Here is a 26,504-nt window from a genome sequence, read left to right on the forward strand (position 1 = left end):
TTAAGACATTAAGTCTATAACAATATAACATAACATTGAATATTAAAATAATTGCATTATCACTGGCTCTTACGTAAATAAGTATATTGAAAGTTTCCAAATGTAATAAATAAATTATTACATGTGATTATTAATCGGATTAATTTTATTTCACTGGCATTATGTTTACAACTATAACACATTCAGACGTCTTATTTGGAACATCAGCTGAAGGTTCCTTTCTGTTAATTAAATCTAATCAATCATTTTGATCTCGCGTCAGAAAAACAAGGTTCAAACGCTGCTTCTCCCAGTTTTCGAATAAAGTTTAGTAGAACTAGATCTATGTTCGGAAAGCAGCCGGATCCTTGGCGCATGCGCATATTCTAAAAACCGATTTGCACAACAGCGAAGTATCAAAGATGGCGGGAGCCCCCGACCCGCTGGAGGACATGCTGTCCACCGAGGTGGACGAGAAGGCGGTTAGCGACCTGGTGGGCTCCCTGGAGTCCCAGCTGGGCGACAGGAAACCCCCCGCTGCTTCTGATCCGGACGGGAAACGGGACGTGGCGGCGGTTGGCCACCTCTCAGGGAAAGCGGGGTCTTCGGAGCCTCAACAAGGGCACCAAACGGCGGGGTCGACCCGGGAACCGGGCGCCAGCCTGCCTTTATCCGGGCAGACCGTTTCTTCTTCCGCCGGGACAATAAGAAACACCGGGGCCGGTCTGCAGGCGGCGGGAGCCCCCCCTCTGAGCGCGTTACCCGGACCGGTAACTCTGAGCAGCCAGCCCGCTGCTAGCTTCCCCCGGGCTGCAGTCCTGGCTCCCAGCCCGGCGGAGACCATCCGGACCTCCTCTCCCAGCCTGCAGAACCTAAACGGCAGCCCGGTAGCCGCGAAGGTGGAGGGCTCACCCGCTCCCGCTCCACCCGATGGCTCCCTGGGTTCCCAGCCTGGACCCCCTCAGTCCCCGGCGGGCTCCCCCGCTGTGACCCTGCTGGGCCACCCCAGCCCTGTGATCAGTACCGCCCAGAACGGCTTGGAGCCAAAGGTTTCCCCCTCTCTGCCAGCGACTCCGGTCCTGAACCACAGCAACCCTCTGATGCACACCAAGATGCTGGTGACCAGCACGCCCGCTCCAGCTGCAGCCCAGGCCTCCATCATCCAGACCCAGACCGGCTCTGCGGTCAAATCAACCGTCAACGGGGTGGCTCAGCCCGGGGTGGCGGTGGTGAGGCCCCCTGGAGGGGCCACTTCCATCCAGCCTCAGAGAGCCGGGCTGATAACCGCCACCACCCGGGCTGCTGCTCCTCAGACCACCCTGGCTGTCCGGCCTCAGCAGCAGACCACCATCCAGCTGCCCCCCGGCTTCACCATGCCTCCAGGTGGGCACACTTACCTTTATAGGGCAAGTTACAGTATCTGATCACTGGCATACCCCTTACTAATGGAGTCCCCCCCTCAGTGAGATCTAGAAGCACAAGATCTATATCCAGTCACTCAGCAAAGATGGCTGCACAGCTTATTTTGGCATTTGACCAATTAGATGAGCCATTAAATTATATATTACCTACTGTAGATTAAGATGAAAGGGAAAAAAGTTAACAAGGAAAAAAAAAAAAAATTAATTGAAAAGTTAAAAAGTAAAGTTAAAAAGTTAATAAGTCTAGTTAACAATTGCATTTAGGTTCATAAAACTAAAAAAATGTAAATGCCAGTATCATCATTAATGCCTTTAATGTTATGTTGTACCAAAATAATGTTTTTTCATGACACTTAAGAAGAACTTTTGTTATTTTTCTTAATATATTTGGGCAAGTTGGTGTTTCTTAATTGATTTAACCATCATATCTTAAATTTACCATAAAAACATCCATATGTCTTGAATGTTACAAAGGTAATAAGGTCTTGCACTATTGGCTTGAAATTTGGATTTCCAAAGTATTTCACTGAGTGCCCTATAAAGGGTTAATGGGTCAGATGATGATGATTTGGGGCGTAGACTCACCCAGTGGGATGATGGGTTCTGGTCTCTGCCTCCTTGGAGACTCTGACTTACCTGCTAACTCACCTGACGGATGGGAGAGGAAAATCCCAGCGATCCAAAGGTTCTGCTTGTTGATCCGATGGTTCTGCCCCAGGCTAGAGATCAGGACCTTTAAAGGAATAGTACACCCAAAACATGATTAGCCTTCATTTTCTACTCACCCCCATGCTGAACAACACTCTGTAGTACTTTTTTGATATCTCAAATGCATCTGGAGATCTGGGAGGCTTCTTGCTGTCTGCTGACATTCAAATAATGGAGGTCTATGGCGCCCGAGGCAGAAAGGTCCATAAAAGTCCACAAAAAACGTTTCAATATTCCTCCATACTGCTCGTCCAATGTATTCCAAGTGTCCTGAGTGGGTAGCATCCAGAATTTACTCGAAACAAAGTCATTTAGAATGTTTTTAGAGCATAAACAGTAGTGTATAGGATTTCCTGAAAGCGCGTTCACGACTCTACGGAAACCGCGGCAGACCAAACCAGATGAAAGTGCGCATTCAGCGTCTGCTCTGCCGATAATGCAAGCGCAGAAGAAGAAATGTGCTGTTTACCTGTGCAAAGAAAGAAACATCGAAAGAAAAATGTCTGAGGACTTCAGTTTTGAAGAAGAGCATGAGTTCTTTGCCGAGCTGAATGCGCACTTTCGTCTGGTTTGGTCTGCCGGTTTCCGTAGACTCGTGAACGCGCTTTTAGACTACTACACACTACTACTATACACTACTGTTTATGCTCTAAAAACATTCTAAATGACTTAGTTTCGAGTAAATTCTGGACGCTACCCACTCAGGACACTTGGAATACATTGGACGAGCAGTATGGGGGAATATTGACACGTTTTTTGAGGACTTTTATGGACCTTTCTGCCTCGGGCGCCATAGACCTCCATTATTTGAATGTCAGCAGACAGCAAGAAGCCTCCCAGATCTCCAGATGCATTTGAGATATCAAAAAAGTACTACAGAGTGTTGTTCAGCATGGGGGTGAGTAGAAAATGAAGGCTAATCATGTTTTGGGTGTACTATTCCTTTAACTTCAGCTGGAAAATCCATACAGGCTGTTTAAACTCAGACCCATAACAGCCAGGGGTGTAAATAATAATCGTTTTGTTTAAATGCATCAATCAGACAGCTGACGATCCGATGCATCGACACGTCTGCAGTAGTATCGATTCCTGTTTTTTTATCCATTTGCTCCTGGATGTAATTCTTACTCTCATGCTGTGGTGTCGCTAAACCTATTTTGCCCTCCTACCTCGCTTCCTTTAGCCACTGGCCTATTCCCCCATGCACACACAGTCACCTAAACGCCAGAGCTGTCAAGTACACTTTTTAGGTATCTATACTTTACTCCATTACTTATTTTTCTTCTTCTTCTACTCATTTTATTTTCAAAAAAGTATCTGTAGTTTCTATTCCTTACATTTTTAAAACAAACGTTACTCATTACTCTTGGCTTCGGTTTAATCTTTATAAATATTTATTTCACCTCATGTGCTCCATCCATTGCAGATCATTGGCTCCGCCCACATCTAGTGAAAACTAGTGTGATTGGATGAGTCATAGAACGCAAACACTCATTGGTTAGCTAAAGGAAATCATCAGAAGCAAGCAGGTGTTCTTCAAACTGCTGACGTGAATTGTCTATGCCATGCTACAATGTAGGATTCAGAAAAAGATGTTGAAATTTCTGAAAGGTCGGACACAGGCGAGAGCGTATCGGGAGACGGAGACCAACCAGACCTCCCTCATCCTTGGCCCTATCTCAGAGAATTTTTAGAAATAGTCAAAAAATTGAGCTTTCAATTCATATAGTGGCATCTGGCTGTTTATTTAAAAGGTTACTTTATACTTTTATATTTTAAGTAGTTTTTGGAGCACATACTTTTTCACTTTTACTTGAGTAAAAAAGTCAAGTTGATACTTTAACTTTTACCAGAGTGTTTTTAAACCGCAGTATCTATACTTCTACTTAAGTAACAAATGTTTGTTCTTTTGACACCACTGGTAAACACAGAGGCATTGTTATTTTTCAGTGAATTCGGTTTTTTAGCGGCCTAGGTGAAGTACAGCTTTGCTACTTCTGTTATTTGCTGGTGTTTCTCAAATAAAATGCATAACGATATTACAGCTTTCATCGATTTATTAAAAATTGGAAACCTGGTGTAGCCTGTAAGGTAAAAGAAACAAACCAATTAATCGAATCGTATCGTGGCGTATTCTGTAATATCGAAAATACTCAAATCGTTGGGTCAGGAAATTGATGCTGAATCGAATGATGGGTGTGATCGACGCCCCTAGTAACAGCTCAGGTTTGGGTCATCGGATCAGCCGCCATGTGGATTTTTTTTTTTTTACAGTTTTTGTTTTCTTTATTTCTTTGCTCTCGTTTTGTCTTTCTTTTTTACGGTACATCCTTTTTATTCGGATTGTTTTGTGCTGACGTGGGGAACAGAGGTCCGGTTCACTTCGTCCAGATCCTCTAAAAGCTCCAGATTTCCAGTTAATTGTTGTTGCTGATAATTGTTTGAGCTTCCACAAACTGATGGCTCCGATAAACTTGTTTGATTAATATCACTGGATCAAGCCTTTTCTAACAGCCACACTATAAAATAAAGAATAAAAGTAGGTATAGACAGATTAGAGATTTCTAATCTAGAATAGAGATTTCTTGGGCTTTGCCAGGATGCGTCAGTGTCTCTTTTTTTAAAGGTGTGGAAATTCTGAGATTTTATGGTGCAGTTTTAAATATTTGTTTCATGCTAATTTATTCGGTTTAATGGCTCTTTATCATAAACTGAGGCCAGATTCAGTGTCATCTTGCTACTTCCTTTAAATCCAGCCATTTTTGCTCTCGGGCTCGTTGAAGGGGATTCAGGAACGTTCTGAGCTGCCGCTGCGTGGATGCTGGATGGAGCAGCTCCCTCTCTGCTTTGAACCCGTTAGTTCCTCCCCCAGAACTTTAAAACTAGACCCGGTTCTTCTCAGAAGAAGATAAAAGATCTGGTCACTGTGTCTCCTTGCAGAACATGTGGGCCTTCCTGCCTTAGATGTGATCTTAGAGCCGCTGAAATAGATGCTGGATCCTTCTGCTTTAACGCTGCTGCCTTAGAAGTGGAAATGAACGTCTTTAGGGGAACTGATCCCATCCCATACCATGATACTACCTCATATGATTAGAGAACTGGACTGCAGGGACCGGTTCCTCTCTAATAACCTTAAATCTGATCTGTCTGTGCTTCATCAGAGGGATGAGCTTTTGTTCTGCAGACAGAAATGATTGAATTCCTTCATTTTCTCTCTAACTGTAAACATCCCTGTTGTTCCTTATTCCATAACTTTTAGCCCTAAACAGTTCTGATCAATTCGGGTTTCATCCCGATGGTTGTTCAGTTTGCTCCAGTCGGTTCTGTAGATGGATCCTTTTCTGGGATCACCGCCTCAGGATGACGCTACTTTGTGATCCTCCCTGCAGGTATGGTTCTGGTCCGGACTGAGACGGGTCAGCTGGTTCTGGTTCCCCAGCAGGCTCTGGCCCAGGCTCAGGCCAAGCTCCAGCAGGGTCAGACAGTGGTCACCCAGAGACCCACTGCACCGCTGGCAACACCCACCATCCGGGTCAGCACCGCCACCACGGTGAGTTTGGTTCCATCAGAGCAGTGTTGTTTAGGCTTTTGAGTGATTCCATCAGAATTGGACTGAAAATCATCACCGTCATCCGTCTGTGTGGTCTGCAGGCACCCGGGGCGCCGCAGACGGTCCGGCTGGCTTCACCCGCTCCGACCAGAATAGTCCAGTCTCCCACCACCACCTCTGTACAGGTAAGTCCTCCTGCTGTGACAACAGAACAGGCTGCAGCTCCGGGTCGGACAGTCCGACACAAAAACAGACGCCTCAGGAAGGCAGATGAGTTAAGGCCGATTTATGCTTCTGACTCGTAGCCTCTGGAACCGTCAAATCAGTCTCTGTGAACGGGGCATGCAGGCGGCGCAGTGTTTAGCACGCATGACCCATATACGTCCTCGGCGTGGGCGACCCGGGTTCGAAGCCGGCCCGCTTGCCTCTTCCCCTCTCTCATACTCCCTTTCCTGTTAGGCTATTGTCAGAAAAACAAGCCATTAGTGCCATAAAAACCGCAAAAAAAAGAACTGAAGTTCTGCAAAAGTTGTCGCTCACCTCAAAAAAATCGTTTCAATCGGTCACAAACCCGTGCAGATCTCAAGTGGAAGTGGGCAGACAAAAAGCAGCTGTGATTGGTCCTTGGTACGCCTTTCCAGCTGTCTGTGTGGTCTTGCTTCTCGATTCGGTGCCGGGGCGCGCGAATTTTAAAAGCCAAAGAACAACTACAATGGACGACTACGACCAAAGGTTAATCGGTCTTTTTGCCAACTCCATTAACAGAACCTGTTAACCTCTTCGATGTCTAGCAACTCTAGATCCATCTTTGGAAGATAAACACTCCTGCCGGCGCTGCCAAAGTTCTCGTGACCATCCGCCGAAGTTCTCAAATAGGCTCCCCGTTGCGCTTTGGCGAGAAACTGCTGTGCGTCCCTAGAAATTCCAGACCCGATGGTGCAGAAGCGACCAGACCCAAGCGACATTTGATGTCTGCGGATGCTGAAGTTTAATCTGCCCTTTACTCTGAGCTCAGTGAGCGCTCCACTGGAAGCTACCGCAGTGCATGCTGGGACAGCTATCAATCTTAAGAACGGACACGTCTGCTCTGATGCATGCTGGGTAAAGAGGGAGGGGAGATAACAGCATCCAGGGACTTTGTCCGTTCTCGATTTTCAACTTCTTGTGAACTGGAACAGTACCAGGGCTGAGGGTGATGACGTTTCACGAACACATGAGAACGCACAAGTACACATGTTGAGAAGTGGCCCAGGTTTCTTTCCAGGGCTTGGCATTCATCGTATGGTTCATCGATGTAGTAAAACATTTCTCATTGTGATAAAAACTAGATTTAATCTCAAAATGATAAGTGAGAATTTATGGATTTTCTATTCTTCTTCTTTTCGATAAATTCAAAGGATGCAATGAACGCAGCTACTTTGGGGTGTTCAGTAAGAACAACCAGACTTTATCTAATGGGTGTTCTAAGAAGTGCCTGTTTTAAATGTGGCTGATTTTTATGATTGCTGTGGGATGAATTTATCTTAGAAATATTGCAGAAACACTAATGAAGTGTTTGTTTCTTTGTTGTCACTTTTATTATTACTTCCTAGCACCATGAAATATGGAGATAAGATTTTAAGTTTCTCTTCTGTAACCTGTAAGAGAACATCTGGATCAATACTGGGTTTAAACTGCACAAAATGTCACAGATTCTACTGATTGTACAGGTTCTGAGTCTGTTTAGATCGGGTCTGAAGGTTCAAAGCTCTACGGTGGTTCTGACCGTCTTCTTCTGTCTCTTGAAGCCCCTCTCAGTCTCTCCTGCCGGAGCTGTGAAGATGGCGGCGCCTCAGAAGGCCTCCACGGTGATCACAGCGGGAGTGACGCCCGCAGCCAAGCAGGCGCCCGTCGCCGCCGCCGTCACGCCCCCTCCCGCCGCGCCGCCCGGCGCCAGGGTGACCGTGGTGTCACAGGTCGGCCCCTTCAACGTTCTTGTCTTTGTTCCGGGTTATTCTCCAGGTTTTTCACACGTGTTTGTGCCCAGCAGGAGATGCAGGAAAACGTGAAGAAGTGCAAGAACTTCCTGTCCACCCTCATCAAGCTGGCGTCCCACAACTCCCCGTCCCCCGAGACGTCCAAGAATGTGAAGGCCCTCGTTCAGGACCTGCTGGTAAGAGGTTAAATCTTAAAAGTTCACGTGCACGGACATCTGTCTCCGTTCCACTCTTTTCTTCACACTTTAACACATCTGTCTGCGTTTAGGACGCCAAGATTGAACCTGAGGAGTTCACGTCTCGTCTGCAGGATGAGCTGAAGTCCTCCCCGCAGCCCTACCTCATCCCCTTCCTCAAGGTACCGTCCTGCTCTCATCGTCAACAGACTACCTCATTGTTAACAGACGTCCGCAGTTATTTAACTTTATCTGGAGTTAATAAAGGCTAAAGATGGTTATCAGATCCAAATATGGATAATAAATGACTCTTTGATAGCTATAACTGCAATTATTTAACATATTTGGTTAGAGAAATTCATTGTTAGCTTAATGACTCTTTTATTACCGTATTTTCACGACTATAAGGCGCACTTCAACGTCTTTTTTCCCCCTCAAAATGTGCGGTGCGCCTTATGTGTGTTGTAACTGCGACTTTTGAGACCACCTCATTGAGGAGATGATGAAAGAGTGGCTGAATGTAAGGAGACCAGGTGTTTTTTTTTTTCCACTCATCACCATCGCTGTTAATATGTGACTCCATGCGTGCCCATCTCACAGCTGATGTGAAAAACATGGGGAAACAAATTAACGCTGTGCTCGCTGTTCAACCGCTCGACATCGGTGTGAACCGGACGCAGCAGGTGCAGCAGAAGCAGCGAGTTTACATGCAAAGTCAATGGTTGAAAAAGCGCGTTTTGAGCAGCAGCCGCAGCGCCTCGGGAGCGTTTAAGTATCTGACGCACCGCCAACGCGCTGCTGCTGCTCGAGATGGAAAAATTGAAGTTTTGCTGCTGGACGCGCCGCATCAACCAATCAGAGAAGCTGATCTGGGAGCTGACAGCGAGACAGACACAGCGCTCTGATGACATTAACGCAAATGAAAAAGGCTGGAGATGATGAAAGGCAGGTGTATGTGAGGAGACCAGGTGCTTTTTTCCACGCATCACCATCGCTGCGTGCCCATCTCACAGCCGATGTGGAAAAAAAAGGTGAATCAAATGAACGCTGTGCTCGCCGTTATCCCGGGGGGTCTGACAAAGGAACTTCAACCGCTCGACATCGGTGTAAGGCCGTTCAAAGTAAGGCTGCGAGCGGCGTGGGAGCGATGGATGGCCGACAGAGACCACAGTTTCAGGATAAGTGGAAGGCAGCGCCGGGCAAGTTACGCCACCGTTTGAGGATGGATTGTAGATGCTTGGACTAACGTGTCTGCTGGCTCTGTTGTTCAAGCTTTTGCAAAAGCCGGCATTATTTCTGAGGAGCCGCGCTGCACGGAAAGTGACTGACAGCGAGGAAGGGGAAACTGGCATGTCTGATTTAGCGCAGCTGTTTAATTCAGAAACAGAGGATGATGACTTTGATGGGTTCGATTAATAAATAAATACATGAATAAAGCACAATCATACTCAGTTTTGCTCCCGCTCTATTTTTCTACCTGAAAACTTAATTCAACAGCAGCCTCTGGGCGGGTCTCCTCCTCTTCACCGCGGTGGCTGGCAGGTGTTTTTTCATCTAAATAATCTAAATCTTGCAGCTATATTTGCTGTGATCAGTGGGAATAAAGTAGTTTTAATATGTTTTTAAGTGAGAAGGCCACCTGAAAACTTAATTGCAGTCAGTTCATCCAGATTATCTATTTCTGTCGGAGGCGCTCAGACCCCCACATACCAGCGGTGCACCGACAGTAGAAATCCATTCAACAGCAGCCTCACCTTGGCAGCTGGCAGGTGTTTTCATCTAAATAATTTAAACTGCAGGCACCAGGATACCGGCAATAAAAGCGAACATATTCCGTCGGCAGGTTTCAGGATTTTAAGTTAATTTAGGAGTGATCACAGCGCTGTGTCATCTGCGATGTGTCTGTCTCACGGCCAGCTCGCAGGTTTGATTAATACTTTGTAATAAATACATGAATAAAGCACAGTCATACTCAGTTTTGGGCCCGCTGTATTTTTAAAATACGCAGTAGAGGTATTTAAAGGTAGTAGAGGACATGTACCTGTATATAAAAAATGCGCCCTATAGTCCGGTGAGCCTTATGTGTGTGTTAAATACAGAAATGGGACACATAACTGAGAGTGCACCTTTTAGTACGGTGCGCCTTATGGTCGTGAAAATACGGTATGTTACTATTAGAATTGATCAAACTTTTCGTTTATAGATGTTTTTAATCTTTTTAATCCAGAAAATTCGATAATATATCCAATTTCTCCTTTCTTTTATTTATATATATATATATATATACTTCGTAAAAAGTCTTTAGGGAGCCTTTGGATATCCGATTATTAATCGATTAATGGAAAAAAATCAACAGATTTGCAGAATAATCATTAGTTGCAGCCCTAATCAGAAGAATATTAATGATCTTTCACATCTGTATTTAGCTCTAATGCTACGTTCCCACCGAAAGAAATTTGAGCAGCAAAGAAACGTCTGCTGCTTCGTCTTTGATGCTTGTCCACATTAAGGTCGGAGTAAAGCTTCAGCATCAGACTCCAGAAAAAGTCTTAAGTATTATAGTGAAGACTTGAACGCAGCACGGCAGCTGTTTGGAGAATCCAGAGGTTCCTCTCATGGAAAGTTTCTGCTGATTTTTATTTATTTATTTTTCATTTTATTCTTCTTCTCTTCCACTGGCAGGGATGTTTACATTTGTTCTGACGTAATGATCCAGTTAAGAGCAGAGATGGTCCTCCTGTATTTGACTCCACTCCAGCTGAATGACCTTAATGTTCCCAAACAGTAGAGTTTAGTGATGGAGGAGGGCGATGTATTCAGGGATTATCAGTATAAACGGATTTAGAGGTTAAAATTGGTCATATTTGACTTGAAAATCTTTTATCTGGAGATATTTTGACCAAACCCTCACCAGCAGCTTCCTCTGGTCCTCAGAAAAGCCTCCCTGCTCTGCGCCAGACGCTCCTCAACAGCCAGCAGTCTCTGACGCCGGCTCCGCCCACCACCTCAGCCCCGCCTCCGGTCGCCCCCGGCTCTGTCACCGCAGCCACCATCAGGCCGCGGCTTCCCGTCGGTGTCACGGGAACCACGGTCCGCATGAGCCCACCTGTCACCAACCCGGCCGTGGTACGCTCAGCTGATCCGCAGCTCTGCTGTTCTGTCGCATTCTCTGGGTGCTGCTTGCAGCGATGAGTTCTGAAACGATGATGATGATGATTTGGTTTCTGCTCCAGGCTGTGGGCAGATCCGCCGTCCAGACCATCCAGAGCCGCTCTCCTGTGGTCCTCAGTCAGCCGCTCAGACATCAAGGTGAGGCTGGATGCTTGGCCAACTCTGGGCTGGTTACTGGTGATCTGCTCTCACCCTGAATTCTTTGCTCGCCCAGCCACGTTCTTACGAGGGCCGTCCACCATGGCGGGGAAACCTCCTCTCCAAATGACAGCTCCGGCCCATCAGAAGAAGCCAACCGACCCAGGGGGCGGGACCTTCAGGTGAGTCTGATCCTCGGTCGTAATAAACCAGACAGGTGGAGGTTAACTTATGAACATGATCATTACCTTCAGACTATCGGCGTTGTCCGGTTGAAGGACTGTCTGATGTTTTAATCATTGTAGAGCTTCAGAAACTGCGAGGCTCACCTGATGGCGGCAAAATAAGCTTAATTAACCATTTAGATGTTTTAATGTTTCTTAAAGCGAATTACTGCAAGGCCAAAATAATCAGCAGCAGTACTGTGGTTGCTATAGTAACAGCCAGCCTGCAGTTTTAGGGTGATTACATTTTCATGCTGATGAGGCTCATCCTGCTGCAGATTCGAGCTTTAATGCAGTTAAACTGCAGGAACTTTACTTTGCATCAATCATGTAGAACCGATACCAACCAGCAGAGGGCAGCAGGTCCCCAAACTACTGCTTACGGAGTCTGAGCTGGTCTCTGTTTTAGCTCTGTTCATTTTTTATCAGCATTTTCTTTTCCATTTTGTGGTTTATTACGGTATATATTTGAACCAAATAATAGCCTTGGCTTTAGTCTTACATGTTAAATGCCTACATCTAATGTATGGATTAATAAATTAATGTGGTAATTAAAGGTACACTATGCAACCGGTGTTGATTTTCCAGCGAGGCTCCCCCCAGAGGGCGAAAGTAAAAGTGCACTGTCGTAAATATGCACAGCTGTTCTCCTGGTTTCTCCGTCAAGCCAGGCGCGGTTGTTTTGAGCTTAGCAGACAGGCGAACGCAACGAATGACTAAGCATCTGACGCGCGTGACGTGCCGCAAACGCGCTGCTGCTCGAGATGGAAAAATTTAATTTTTGCTGCTCGACGCGCCGCGTCAACCAATCAGAGAAGCTGATCTGGTAGCTGGCAGGGAGAGAGACAGCGCTGATGATCAGAGCGCTATGATCACTCCTCTGAAACAGTTTATTGACGCCTAAATTAACTTAAAATGCAGAAATCTGCCGGCAGAATATGCAGTTTGGATTATTTAGATGAAAAACACCTACCAGCTGCCGCGGGGAACCGCGAGGAGGCGACCCGGCCAGAGGCTGCTGATGAAGGGATTCCTACTGTCGGCGCACCGCTGGTATGTGGGGGTCTGAGCGGCTCCGACAGAAAAAATATTGAAGGCAAGATGATAATCTGAATGAACTGACTGCACTGATTACGTTTTCAGGTGTATTTTCTCACTTAAAAACATATTAAAACTACTTTATTCCCACTGATCACAGCAAATATAGCTGCAAGGCAGAGAAAGGATAGTGAAGCTCCATCCAACGCGCGTCAGACACACTTTTGCACCGCGCAGCCAGAGCAGCAAAGCTGCTTCAGCCGCGCGTCAGAACTAACTGGTACAAGCAGTAAAAATGAAGCAGCAGACGTGATTTTGCTGCTTTTGCTGCGTCCGGTGTGAAAGCAGCACTGCACAAAGATCGCCACTGCGCTAGCAAAGAGCATGCTTTTAACTGGGGGCGTTCTCGCCGTAAAGCAAGACCGACTCTCGCGAGACTTCTGAGCCTGTGGGTGCGGGTCGGTGCTCCTGCAATTGCAAGTGCGGTATTTCCCCCACAGACCACCAGGGCGGCCGAGAATACCTTTGTTCAACCTGAAATGACTCATTTAATCATCCAAAACGTTATGGAACACATTAATTAACTGAAAAATGTTGCATAGTGTGCCTTTAAATTGAGGAATCTATGAAAGAATTCAGTCAAATATTTGGTAAAGTTATGTATAAAATGTAAGTTTTTTGGTGTCTTTTCTGGCCTCCTGTTGTGTTTTCTTTCCAGAAAATGAAATCTAATTGCAGATCACCTTGAACATCTGAATTATTTAAATGATTGGGTTTTTTGTATTTAACCAGAAAAGTCCCATTCAGATTAGAAACCCCCCACCCCCACAGAATCCTTTGACGTTTATGTCCATAATCAGAGGTAGAAGCTTTGGTTCTGTCAAAATGTAAAAAATATGTGAATAAATAAACTACATTTTTCCATAAAATTGATACTTTTATCCCTCACTACACCAGACGCTGTGTGGATGTATTATTATTATTATTTTTTTAAATAAATATGTAAAAAAAATGAGGTGATTATCAGTTTGATTCATGCTCCACAATTAATTTCAGAAATGTCCCATTTACACCTTTGTGGTGTAACCTGCTGCAGGCTGGTTGTGGACTTCTGCTTGTGTGACATGTTTACAGCCCAACGTGTTTTGCCCAGAACCTTTCTTTAGTAGCTCAGTTTCTACAGACAGCAGATCACCTCCAGCCTGACCCTGCAGCTGCAGCAGTGAACATCATAGTCACTTCAATGTAAAGCAAATTAGAAAAACATGGCATCTCTAAGCCATACGAAATCGACCCGTCCTAATATTAACTTTTCAGGTTCAGAATCGGCTGACACTGTTAGTTCCACCAGAGTAGAACAGGGTTTCCACGGGTCATTAAATATCATTAAAAGTCATTCTTTTTTAAATTAAGGCTTTAATTGGCATTAAAGTTCATTAAATGTGATTATGCCACGATAATCACATTGCGATATATTTGTGCGGAACTGCTTCTGGTTGATAGTAAAGCCGTATCTTGGGGAAAAAAAGCTCGAGGCGGAGAAAAAGCTAGAGAATGGGAAATGAAAAATTTCAACAAAAGTGGCTGGAAAACGAGGATGGCTGCAGCCTGTTGACGGTAAAAATGATGAGATTAAAATAATTTCTAAGAGCATTAAAAAGCATTAAATTAGAGTTACTCATTCCTGCATAAACCCTGTAAAAGCTGACTGTAGGCTGTACCTTCTGCATTGTAAGATCAATAAAGTTGTATTCTACTTGTGTCTGGAGATGAACACCAAGGGTCTGGTTGATCCTGGCTCTGGGACAGTTGACCCTGTTAACCACCTGCAACACAGGACTGTCTGTTTAATACAGTGAAACCTGACCGACTCTTGTTTCTCTGACTGTCTACAGAGATGATGACGACATCAATGACGTGGCGTCGATGGCCGGGGTCAACCTTAACGAGGAAAACGCCCGTATCCTAGCAACAAGCTCCGAGCTGGTTGGAACGAAAATTCGGTCCTGTAAAGACGAATCCTTCCTGCCACCAGGCCTGCTGCACCGCCGCATCCTGGACTCAGGTGAGGCCATCCACCCACCTGCTACATTTTTTACTGGTTTATACTTCTCTTTACCAGCAGGGGGAGCCACTGCACCTTTGGAACCTGCTTCATATTTAGTTTATGAATCTAATTTCTTACCAGTGTTTCATTTTCTTCATCAGTGATCGAACAAATGATTTTTGTGTGATGGTTTTTTTTTTGTAACTGGTGCTTCTGAGGAGGATCTGAAGAATTGGCTCCATTCTGTGCTTTCTTTCTGTCACCTCCTTCATTCTAAGCTTCTCCAACTGTTCCTGTTTTTCCTGTTGGCTGCAGACCTGCTCTCACTCTCTGTTTGTGTTCAGGCCATTGGAGCGTTCTGTTCTAATGGCTCCATTTGGTTCTATCCCCAGCCAAGAAGCTTGGAGTGACTGAGGTGCCGCTGGATGTGGTGAACCTCATCTCACATGCCACGGAGTCCAGACTGCGCTCTCTGCTGGAGAAAGCTTCTGTGATCGCCCAGCACCGCACAGACGGAGCGAAGGTAAGAGAACCACTGAGAATGTGGAAACAAAACATGGAAAAACGAAAGTCGCATACGTTACTACAGTTGTATGAATTACCACCAGAGGGCGGTGCTGAAACCAGTGAATGTACCCTTCGAGCATAATTACCTGGATGATCACTCAGTAGCTATATATATTTATACTGGTGTCGTTCAAAGCTCTGTTTCTACAGAATCTCACAGAAGCATGGATTCTTAGGGACAGAGAATCTTTGGCATTTATCCATAGAACCATGGTTACTTTAAAGGTACACTATGCAACCGGTGTTGATTTTCCAGCGAGGCTCCCCCCAGAGGGCGAAAGTAAAAGTGCACTGTCGTAAATATGCACAGCTGTTCTCCTGGTTTCTCTGTCAAGCCAGTTGCGGTTGTTTTGAGCTTAGCAGACAGGCGAACGCAACGAATGACTAACACAGTGAAAGTATGAACATGCACAGAGAGAGAGAGAAACCATTCCAATGTTACTTACAATTGCATCAGCAGAAACGCGAGGTCCCCGTCAGCCTTGCAGCCTTCTTTTTATTTTAGCTCTCGCCATTCGGAAAAAACTTGCCCGATGTTCACCGGTGTACGACTCCTCTCTCTGTCCGGAGCCCTTTTCCTCTTTCTTGCCTGCTCCGACATGGGCTTTCGCTGTTTTCTCGCTGGTTCCGCCATCATAACTGCACAGATATCGCCACTGTGCTAGCAACGAGCATGCCTTTCACTGGGGGCGTGTAGCAGTTCTCGCCGTAAAGCAAGACCGACTCTCGCGAGACTTCTGAGCCTGTGGGTGCGGGCCGAGGGCTCCTGCAATTGCAAGTGCGATATTTCCCCCACAGACCACCAGGGCGGCCGAGAATACCTTTGTTCAACCTGAAATGACTCATTTAATCATCCAAAACGTTATGGAACACATTAATTAATTGAAAAATGTTGCATAGTATGCCTTTAATACCTTTTGTTGTATTTCACCCCTACTGACCACCAGAGGGTGGTGCTAAAAGCACTGAATGGCATAGTAGTGACTCTGATGTTGTAAAACCTGCTGAATATGCTTGGTGAAGCTCATGATGCTGCAGCACATATGGCCTCCAGCAAAACCCCCTCATAGCAGCCCAGGATACCGCGACGCTCCTGGTAGATTGGGGTCTTCACACCGAACAGCAGCGGGAGGCGTCCTCCGCTGTAGGCTTTGTAGATCACAATCCTGTCAAAAGGCAGTTTTATATGAGAGCCACCTAAAGGTATAGAGCAGAGGTCATAGATTAGCGGACCGCGGTCTGGATCCAGACCCACCTGCTGGCTAATCCGGACCAACCTGATTTAAAACATTTATAAATTACTGCTTTTTGCCTAACGGCAGTGTCTAACTTCACTTGTGCCACTTCTCCTGTTAATATGGTAAAGCCCTCTGGAGCGCCCGGGACCAGGCTAAACGTTATACAGATTAGCCAATGAGCTGCTGTCAGTCTGGGTTGCTGCTGCTAGTTAGGGTTAGTAGCTAGGGCTAGCTACTTTTAGACACAGCAGGCAAACCTGTGGCAAGCTCGGCGATGGGAAAGAAGATGAGAAAAAGAGAGCAGAGAAAGTTTGGACTGCTGGAAGAACTGTGGTAAACTGGTGAAAGAAAAGTGAAATGGCGTGCTCAAAGATGACCCTGCACATTTAGAGGATGTTTGGCTCAACCTGCTGCTGTGAAGCAGGATTCTCCACCATGAACAGAATCAACAATAAATCTGGATCCAGGCTCAAAATGAGCTCCTTGATATGTGCTTGAGAATGGCTTAGTCTCCATTTAAACCCAGGTTTAAAGCCTTGCAGGGCAGCCTAAAGCCCACTGCCAACATTGAGACAGAAAAAAGAAAAAAAACAAAGAACGATCAGTTCAGCTGTTTTATAAAATATGTGAATCAGGACATTTTCTATATACCAAACTGAACAATTGATGTTATCTACTTCAAAAAACACTTAGATTTAAAAATAGAAAAATGCTTGTTTTTTTTTGTTTTTTTTTTTATATTTTTTTAATTAAAAATTCAATGTATAACATGGATACATAAAAAACTTTAAACTCTATTTAAAGTAACAGATTATAATGAAAAATGTCTCCGGACCTTAACTGGTGAGGATTTTCTTGTATTCGGACCTCGCTGATTTTTAATTGATTACCTCTGGTATAGAGGCTATGTTTTATTTCTGGGTCGCTACCGGACAGCAGCGACTAAAAACAAAGATGGCGCAGTTACGTAACCAACAGGTGAGTAACAAGTAGTGATCATCTGTCCAAATGGACAGTTAACTGAGTTCGCTATAGAGTCCCCCGCTTTATATAGTGATTGAGGGATTTAGGGGTTAGAGCGGACATTAGGACACATTAAGCTTGTATGAGCTATGAGAACAACTTTTAAACCGAGCGTGCACGAGGAGAAATGGGCAGGTCCATGCTCTCGCACTTGTTTGTTGGGGGGCCGAGGATATAAAGGCATGGCCAGGTCACTGTGAGCCTTCAATGCCTGTGCAGGATGGGGTCCAGAAGAAAGGTACTGACTGAGTCCACTTAGATTGAAAATCTGGCAATTACATTAACTTTGTCCGTTCTCGGTCTGCTGTTCTTTTGAATTGGAACAGTACCAGGGGCTGAGGTTGATGACGTTTTTCGAGCATATGAGAACGCACAAGTACACATATTGAGAAACGGCCATACTGCTGTCAAAAAAACATCAGTGAATGCCTTAAATGTATAATTCTTCTTCTCAAATAAACTCTTTTTAATATAGCAGGGATTAGCCTGAAGATGCTGTGCTAACGGTGCTAGCAAAGGAAGTAAATGGTGCTGCCTGAAGAGGTGGGATTTCCTGATATGTAGCCAATCAAAGGCAGTTTACTTTCCCTGGTGGGTTCCACCTTTAAAGAGACAAAAGTTGACGCTAGCGCACAGAAACAGATGTGAGTTTTAGAGAATCTACAGATGCCTGCTGTGCACAGAGAAAGAGCGTGCCGTCATGAGAAACATTAGAGCCTTAGGGTACTTAATAACTTAAAAAAAGGGAGACGTTCCTAGATTCTACCGTCTTTTAATTTATGCACATAAGAAATGAGTCTGGTTGAGTTGGTGCTACTAAAACCTGATGGAAGGAAGTTTTTTGTGCAACTATGATAATACAAGGCTGATGAAGTTTTTAATGTGGATCAGGGTGTTAAAAAGTTGCCGTTCTGCAAACTGCCCTGTTCAGACACAGGTCCTCTTTTTTGACCGGATTCCTGACAGTTTTTCTCTTTGGGAATAAGTGAAACCCTATTGGTTGGCTCATCCAGACATTATAGATCAATTCATGCTGAAGGTTGCGTCGGCACTAGGGGTGTAAATCACATCCATCAGGGCGATTCGATTTAGTATCGATTTCCTGACCCAACGATTCTATTATTTTCGATACTCAAGAATACACCACGATTCGATTCGATTAATTTTTTTTAATTTTAAGGTTTAAGTTTGAAATAAATCAATGAAAGCTGTAATATCGTTATGCATTTTTTTTTTTTTTTAGAAACAACAGCAAATAACAGAAGCAGAAAAGTTGCATAAAAAAATACTGCAAAAATACTGCACAAAATCAGTGCAATGAGTGCAATGCAATACCTCGTCTCCAGACGTCCCGCCCCCTTTAGAGACGCTCCGCTGCACCTCTCCCAGATTGTAGCTGACCGCAGACAGCGCAGCAGACAGGAGGCCGGCTTGTTTTGTTTTTATGAACGAAATTGCGGAAAACAACTCGTGAAGTTTGACCCGCTAGAAGAGCGAGGTGCGCGAGAACGCTGGGAGCCTTTTTCCACCTGGATCTCCGCTCTTTTTGACCCTCATGTCCCTCCGTCGTTGGACTAAACTCGCCCCCACTTCCTCGCCGCCTCGGCCGTATCTAGACCCACAGTGTGTAGCTCAGACCACGCTTCAATATTGAGCATAATTTAAAAATGTCTGCATCAAGCTCACTGCAACACACTGCTGTAAGAGTATAACCAGGAAGCGAGGTAGGAGGGCAAGATAGGTTTAGCGCCACCGCAGCACAGGAGGAGAATTACGCCCAGGAGCAAATGGATAAAAATAGGCTGGAGGAAAAAAAAAACATGAATTGGTTCTCTTCGGATCGTCGGCTTTTGGATCGATGCATCGATACAAAACGATCATTATTTACACCCCTAGTCGGCACGGTGTGTGTTTAAACGTTCCATGGTCTTCCTCCCTCAGGATGAAGGAAACATGACCTACGAGCAGACGTCGGACGTTCGCTCCCAGCTACGGTTCTTTGAGGCGCTGGAGCGAATGGAGAAACAGCGGAAAGATGAGCAGGAGCGGGAGATACTGCTGAAAGCTGCCAAGGTACAAAACGCTCCCACAGCAACCAACACATTTCCACAGATGTTTCCACCTGTTTATTTAACCATCTAAATATAAAAAAAACTTACAGCACTTGATTCTTTCTTCTTTCAGAGTCGGGCCCGGCAGGAGGATCCGGAGCAGGCTCGACTAAAGCAGAAGGCTAAAGAGGTACGGCTAATTCTCTCTGTCTTCTCCTTAAACTACAGTAAACAGGAAATTTAAAGGATTTCTTCATGATAACTGTGAAAATATTTAAGATGATTGAGGTTTATGTCCTCTCTTCATAAAGAACACAAGTTTTTGAGGTTCCCTGAAAGCACCACAGCCCTCCTAATGTTTGTCCTCCTATTTTTTTTAGTAGCTATTTGAAGAAAAGTGACCAAATAGTGATAAACAACAAAGTATTTCTGCGTAAACTTCCACCCGTAGCTTACGGCCCTGTTCTAGGCCGAAGATGAAAAACACCATAACCAGTGTTTCTGGGAGAGGAGTTTCAGACTGCTTTATATTGGTCTAAGATGATGTCGTTTTATAGCGCTAACTACTGTTAGCACAACAAGCTAAAGAGTCTGTTTTTCCTGTGTTCACCACGTTCAGACAGAGGCAGTTCAGCTGTGTCTATTCCTGGTTTAAGGAAACCAAAATATAAACAGTATAAAAGCTTCAGTCTGTTTGATATAAATGGCGGCCATGTTGGATTCTGGGTTCTGGGCTGCAGCTGGCAAATATGGCTGGAAATCAACCCTCAGGGACAGGTTCTTGTTGCATTTTCAGCTAAGCTTATTTATACAGCACAAGATTGCAACGAATTTCATCTAGAGGCTTTTTACAGAAACTATTCAGTCAGTTTATCCAGTCAGGTTAGTTAAGTTTCTGCCTAAGGGAAACCGCTCCTGAAACCACTGGGTCTCTGTCCTAACCTGTAACTTCCTGTCCTCAGATGCAGCAGCAGGAACTGGCTCAGATGCGACAGCGAGACGCCAACCTCACGGCCCTTGCCGCCATCGGGCCGAGAAAAAAACGGAAGCTGGACTCAGGAGGCGGAGCTTCAGGAAGCAGTGAGGTAATTGGTCTCACAGTCATTGACCCTCTTACACCCTAAGGGAGTATAAATAAATTTCTGCCTGACAAAAAACACACAAAAGTAAATAACTTATAGCCTCAAAGCTATTAGATTTAAGAAGAAACTTTTGGTACGTCTGTAAAGGTAAGATGTCATAGAATGGTTTTCTGGTGTCAGCACCATTGTAGCTTTGACCCTGCCTGAAATATTAGGGACAAAATACAAAATATTTTGCATTTTTTGAACCTCGCTAAAATTTTCTTTGAAATAAACATTGCAAAACACTATTCAATTCAATTCAGTTTATTTATATAGCGCCAAATTCACAACACATGTCATCTCAAGGCACTTTACAGTTCAACCAGATCATACAGTCAAATTGATACAAAGTTTTCTATCTAAGGAAAACCAGTTGATTGCATTGACTCAAATACAATCCCCCACACTAAGCATGCTTGTAGCGACAGTGGAGAGGAAAAACTCCCTTTTAACAGGAAGAAACCTCCAGCAGAACCAGGCTCAGTGTGAGCGGCCATCTGCCGAGGCCGACTGGGGTTCAAGGAGACAGAAGCAGAGATACAAAAAGCAGCTGTAAAAGGCGGCCCCGTCCAGGAAACACACAGCCAGGCAGACGAGCTCCAAGGCAGCTCCCATGCCAGAGGACGAAGAGAGCACATCCACTCAGTCACGGTCAGAGAAACAGGATCACACTGGAAAACAGGCCGATCTCCAACATCTATAAACAAGGGTGTTGATAGAAGCAGCACAGCTGATGTTTCTTTCCAGGATGACGTCACAGCCAAACAGGAACAGACGAGGCAAAGCTACTCTGAGGAAAAGCAGAGAGAGCAGAGGGTTAGAGATTGAACTAACAGATTCTGCAGAATAGGAGAACAGAGAGAGAATGAAGCAGAATGATGAAATGGGGGTCCCTATGTCCTCCAAAAGTCTAAGCCTATAGCAGCATAACTATAGAGATAGCTCAGGATAACCTGAGCCACCCTAACTATAAGCTTTATCAAAAAGGAAAGTTTTAAGCCTAGCCTTAAAAGTAGACAGGGTGTCTGCCTCACGGACTAAAACTGGTAGTTGGTTCCACAGGAGAGGAGCCTGATAACTAAAAGATCTGCCTCCCATTCTACTTTTAGAAATTCTAGGAACCACTAGTAAACCTGCAGATTGAGAGCGAAGTGCTCTGTTAGGAACATAAGGAACAATCATATCTCTGATATAAGATGGAGCTTGGCCATTTAAGGCTTTATATGTGAGAAGAAGGATTTTAAATTCTATTCTTGATTTAACAGGAAGCCAATGAAGATAAGCCAGGATAGGCGAGATATGATCTCTCTTTTTAATTTTCATTAGAACTCTGGCTGCAGCATTTTGGATCAGCTGAAGGCTTTTAACTACAGTTTGTGGACTTCCTGATAGTAAAGAATTACAATAGTCCAGCCTTGAAGTAACAAATGCATGGACTAGTTTCTCAGCATCACCCCTGGACAGGATATTTCTAATTTTTGCAATGTTCCTCAGATGAAAGAAGGAAATTCTAGAAACCTCTTTGATATGGGATTTAAATGACAGGTCCTGATCAAAAATAACGCCAAGATTTTTTACTTTATTATCTGAAATCAGTTTAATCCCATCCAAATGAAGTGACTGGCTAATCAGTTTCTTTTTCAGAGACTCTGGTCCAAAGACTATAACTTCTGTTTTGTCTGCATTCAGAAGCAGAAAGTTAAGAGTCATCCAGGTTTTTATGTCTTCAAGACATGCCTGTAATCTATGTAATGGGTTAGCTTCATCTGGATTTATAGACAGATATAGCTGGGTATCATCAGCATAACAGTAGAAATTAATCCCATGCCGTCTAATAACTCTACCAATTGGGAGCATGTATAAAGTAAAGAGAATTGGTCCTAGCACTGATCCCTGTGGTACTCCACAGGTAATCTTTGAGCGTGTTGAAGATCTATCATTAACATGAACAAACTGAATTCGATCAGATAGATAAGATTTAAACCAGTCTAGTGCTGTTCCTTTAATTCCAACAAAATATTCAAGTCTTTCTAAAATAATATTATGGTCAACTGTATCAAATGCAGCACTAAGATCCAACAGGACGAGCACAGATACAAGTCCATTTTCTGAGGCCATGAGAATATCATTAGTGACTTTCACCAGAGCTGTTTCAGTGCTATGATGAGCTCTAAAGCCAGACTGAAACTCTTCAAAAAGTTCATTATGGTGGAAGTGATCGCAAACTTGTTTGGCAACTACTTTCTCAAGAATTTTGGATAAGAAAGGAAGATTGGATATAGGTCTATAATTGACCAAGTCATCTGGGTCAAGAGACGGTTTCTTAAGCAGAGGTTTAATTACAGCAACCTTAAAAGCTTTAGGTACATATCCCTGTAACAGAGATAGATTAATCACATCTAAAATGGAGGAGGAGATTAAAGGGAATACCTCCTTAAATAACCTGGTTGGAACTGGATCTAACATACAAGTTGAAGGCTTAGATGAAGACAATAATTTTGCTAATTCAGAGAGTTCAACTGGATCAAAGCAGTCTAAACCCAGTTCAGATTCCATGACTACCTCAGGTACAATCGCGGATAGAGGAGTGCTTATGATCTTATTTTTAATAAGATCAATCTTATTTATGAAGAATCCCATAAAATCATTGCTGCTAAGAGCAGGTGGAATGGACGGTTCAACAGAGCTATGGCTCTGGGTGAGTTTGGCAACTGTATTAAAAAGAAATCTAGGATTATTCTTATTCTCCTCTATTAATGAGGAGAAGTATGCTGCTCTTGCTTTAAAAAGGGTCCTCTTATACAGCAGTAAACCATTTTTCCAGACTAGGAAGGACTCTCGCAGGCCTGTGGAGCGATATTTTCTCTCCAGTTTCCTAGCATTTTGCTTCAAAGTACGCAGCTCTGCATTAAACCAAGGAGCAAGCTTTCTATTTTTAACGGTTTTCATTTTCAAAGGAGCTGCGTTGTCTAAGGCAATACGCAGAGAACTAGCAACCCCATCAACAAAATCATCAACCTGTGAAGGGGAATAAGCTAAGCTTTTGCACTCTGCAGCACTGCTCAGTGACACAGAGCAGAGAGAAAGTGAAGCAGATTCTTTAAAATGTATAACTGCACTATCTGATAAAGATCTACTAAAATTGAACCTTCTTTTGGGGGAGGAGAACTCTGTTAAAGTAATCCTGAAGGTTATTAGAAAGTGGTCAGAGAGGACAGGGTTGTGAGGAAATACTACCAAAATATTATTTATAGCACAAAAAAGTAGTACAGACTTTTAAATCTAAATGTTGTGTAAAAATATACCAAATTTGGACTCAATCAGATGAATCATATTTATTTTAGAATGGTATTAGTGAGAAATTTCTTAGGCGGAGGGGCCATTTTGGCACATTTATCCATAAATGTCACCAAACTGTGCCAAATGTGTTTTTTACATCAATACTGGGGGTTTATTAAAATTACGAGGTCATGTAGCAGCTGGACCCACCGGTGGCTCCGTAGGGTTCAAGGGGTTAAGACACTGGAGATTTTTTAATATAGAGACGGGATAATGGCTGATTTATACTCAGAAACCAGGTCGTCTGCGTGCGTCGTAGTGAACGCAAATATGCCCCCGCCCCTGCCGCAGACATTCTGCTGCACCTCTCCAAAATTGTCGGTGACTGCAGACAGTGCCGCAGACAGGAGGACTCTGTTTGGTCAATTCTACATCCGCTCTACACTATGCGTATTTCCTGTTTGGTACCTATTTGGTGTTTTGTTTGTATGACCACCATTGTGGGAAATGACTCGTAAAGATGGACCAGCTAGAAGAGTGAGGTGCGCGAGAACGCTGGGACCATTTTTCCACCTGGATCCCCGCTCTTTTTCGCCCTCATGTCCCTCCGTTTTTGGACAAACTTGCCCCCACTTAGTTTCCGCCTCGCCCGTATCTAGACCCACAGCTAGTTCCTGATTGTCCCTCTTGCGTTGTAGCGTAGAATTACATCGCGCAGACCACGCTTCAGTATTGGAAGGAAATCAAAGATATCTGCGACACACTGCTGCAGGGGCATAACCAGCCCTTAAGCCCTCCCCACTGCAGAAAAGGGTTCAGGCTTTTTTTTTTTTCTGAACAAGGACTCTCAGCCATGACCCCCCACCCCCTCCTCTTCGGCCCCTCCGGTTATATAATGGCCCCACCCTCAACAGAAGGGGGTCAGTGTCTGCCTTGGGGACTAATGGGGGCTCATGAAGCCCGTCAGCCCTCCATACCCTGGAGGCAGATCAGCAGATATTAGCTCAAGGCCCTCTTTTTGACGGTGGGGGCTGCTTATGCCCTAAAAGCCTCTGCCCTTTCTTTTAGAGGGGGGTGGAGTTCAGACGCACAGTTCACACTTGCTGGTGATTTTCCAGTTTAAACTTCTTAAATTCTGACAACAGTTTTAATTGATTCTGTTGAGATGATGATGGGAGAGGTGGTTTGTGAAACCAGTCCACCCCCTAAAAAATAGAGCGGTCTCTGAACTGGGTGAAGCATCAGAAGTTTCTGCATGTTAAGGGGTCTTAAGCATCATCATTCTGAAGCCTGATTGTTAAGACAGCAGCAGGAGAAAATGAAAGCTTCCAGTTGGGTCTGAAACCTGCAGCATATGGAGGGGGTGGTGCCTCCTGATGGACACAGGATCTTTGTAGTTTCAGCTCAGAGCTGATTGTGATGGAACCTGTTCCTTCAGGAACAGCAGCTCTATTTGGATCAGGTTGTTCTGTTTGGTAGGAATCCGTGCACTGATCTGAGTTCTGCCTTTGAATTCTATCGCTGGATGGCGTCAGAGCAGCAGCTCACCACGATCAGCAGCAGAACATCTGGTTTATAGACAAACATGTTTCATCTTCCTGTAGCTCCTAGTCTCTAACCCCCCCCTCCTCCCTCCAGGTGACAACAGGATCCGGTTCCAGCTCCTCTGCTTCCTCATCCCGGCAGCAGCTCCGGCAGCGGATCACTCGGGTTAACCTCAGGGACTTCATCCTGTGTCTGGAGCAGGACCGCAGCACGGCTCGCTCCCTGACGCTCTACAAGGCCCTGCTGAAGTGAGAAGCGCCTCCTGCTGGTCCAGCTGTGGTGCTGCTGGTGTTTCCGACTGAGGCTTTGGATCTTCCATCAACCCTGCTGGCCCAGTTGCAGAGCTCCCCCAATCAGAGCCGTTTCTGTGGATCAGGGCAGAAACGTGTTTAAGGTTCTGTAGGTGTTTATCCGCTCAGATGGGATGATCTGGTTCCACCTAAAACGACACAAACGTTTGGTTCTGCTCTCAGCCTGACATGGGAACATCTTCCTGAATAAAACCCAAACGCTTGTTTGAACCGTTTTGTTCAGAACTGAACCAGAGACATGTTTTCTCACTCAGGGACAGTTTGGTTGGTTCTGATGGAGGAGATCGATCCGATCACTTTGGATCAATCTCCTCTATCAGCCGAACCAACTCGATGGTTAACCTCCAGAACCAGTTCTGGGCTGAACCTTCGGCAGCCGCCCTGCCCTGCCTGGGTCCGGAACAAGTGAGGAAGAGGAGGGAGATGAAGAGGTGGAACGCTCCTTTAACCGCAGCGGTGTTGTGGAAACACCCTGCAATGTTGGACTGTGAGCTGCTTTGATTGGCTGTCATTGTGGCCCTGCCCCGTCCAGACTCCAGCGCTGCACCTGAACAGGTGCCTTCTGATTGGACACTGACTGTTCGCCATGTTTGAGATCTTCTGGATGCCCGGCCCGGCCGGTTGCCATGGTTTTAGGGTGTGTGTGTGTGTGTGTGTGTGTGCGTGAGCCACAGACTTTAAGGTTTTTAGGATCGGTTTAATAATCCACTTCCTGCTGAGATCATCATTGATCTGCAGGAACCAGCTGACTGGTTGTGATCTCCGTGGCGTCTGGAGCGTTCCCCTGCAGGGAGCTGGTTCTCCGACACACAGGAACTCTCTCAGGTTCTGACGGTCTGACATTCCATCTCCTCCTGGTCTCCATCGCGGCAGACTGAACCTGGAAGGTGGAATCTGGAAGACTCTGCAGATGGAACGCAGTCAGACTTTTCGAGCTT

At 45.0% G+C, this 26,504-nt stretch overlaps 1 protein-coding gene across 1 annotated transcript; it reads left to right on the forward strand.

Moving 5' to 3' along the window:
* Positions 1 to 300: 300 nt before the first annotated feature.
* On the forward strand, positions 301 to 25,694 carry LOC119781644 (transcription initiation factor TFIID subunit 4-like). The gene is made up of 15 exons (XM_038282187.1): positions 301 to 1,362; positions 5,498 to 5,658; positions 5,760 to 5,843; positions 7,446 to 7,613; positions 7,688 to 7,810; positions 7,903 to 7,992; positions 10,745 to 10,936; positions 11,044 to 11,119; positions 11,196 to 11,301; positions 14,277 to 14,446; positions 14,821 to 14,951; positions 19,198 to 19,329; positions 19,441 to 19,497; positions 20,270 to 20,392; positions 25,349 to 25,694. The coding sequence occupies exons 1-15, from the start codon at positions 402 to 404 to the stop codon at positions 25,505 to 25,507; spliced, it is 2,733 nt and encodes a 910-aa protein (XP_038138115.1). The 5' UTR covers positions 301 to 401; the 3' UTR covers positions 25,508 to 25,694.
* The last annotated feature ends 810 nt before the right edge of the window (positions 25,695 to 26,504 follow it).

The sequence above is a fragment of the Cyprinodon tularosa genome, unplaced genomic scaffold, assembly GCF_016077235.1.
Source record: "Cyprinodon tularosa strain WSP-4 unplaced genomic scaffold, ASM1607723v1 ctg180, whole genome shotgun sequence".
In the NCBI taxonomy this organism is placed as follows: Eukaryota; Metazoa; Chordata; class Actinopteri; order Cyprinodontiformes; family Cyprinodontidae; genus Cyprinodon; species Cyprinodon tularosa.

Excerpts from the sequence above, each read along its gene's own strand:
- LOC119781644 (XM_038282187.1), top strand. The coding sequence starts at position 402 with ATGGCGGGAGCCCCCGACCCGCTGGAGGACATGCTGTCCACCGAGGTG. Across the intron at positions 5,659-5,759 it reads GGGTCAGCACCGCCACCACG|GCACCCGGGGCGCCGCAGAC; the intron begins GTGAGTTTGGTT and ends TGTGGTCTGCAG. Across the intron at positions 7,993-10,744 it reads ACCTCATCCCCTTCCTCAAG|AAAAGCCTCCCTGCTCTGCG; the intron begins GTACCGTCCTGC and ends TCTGGTCCTCAG.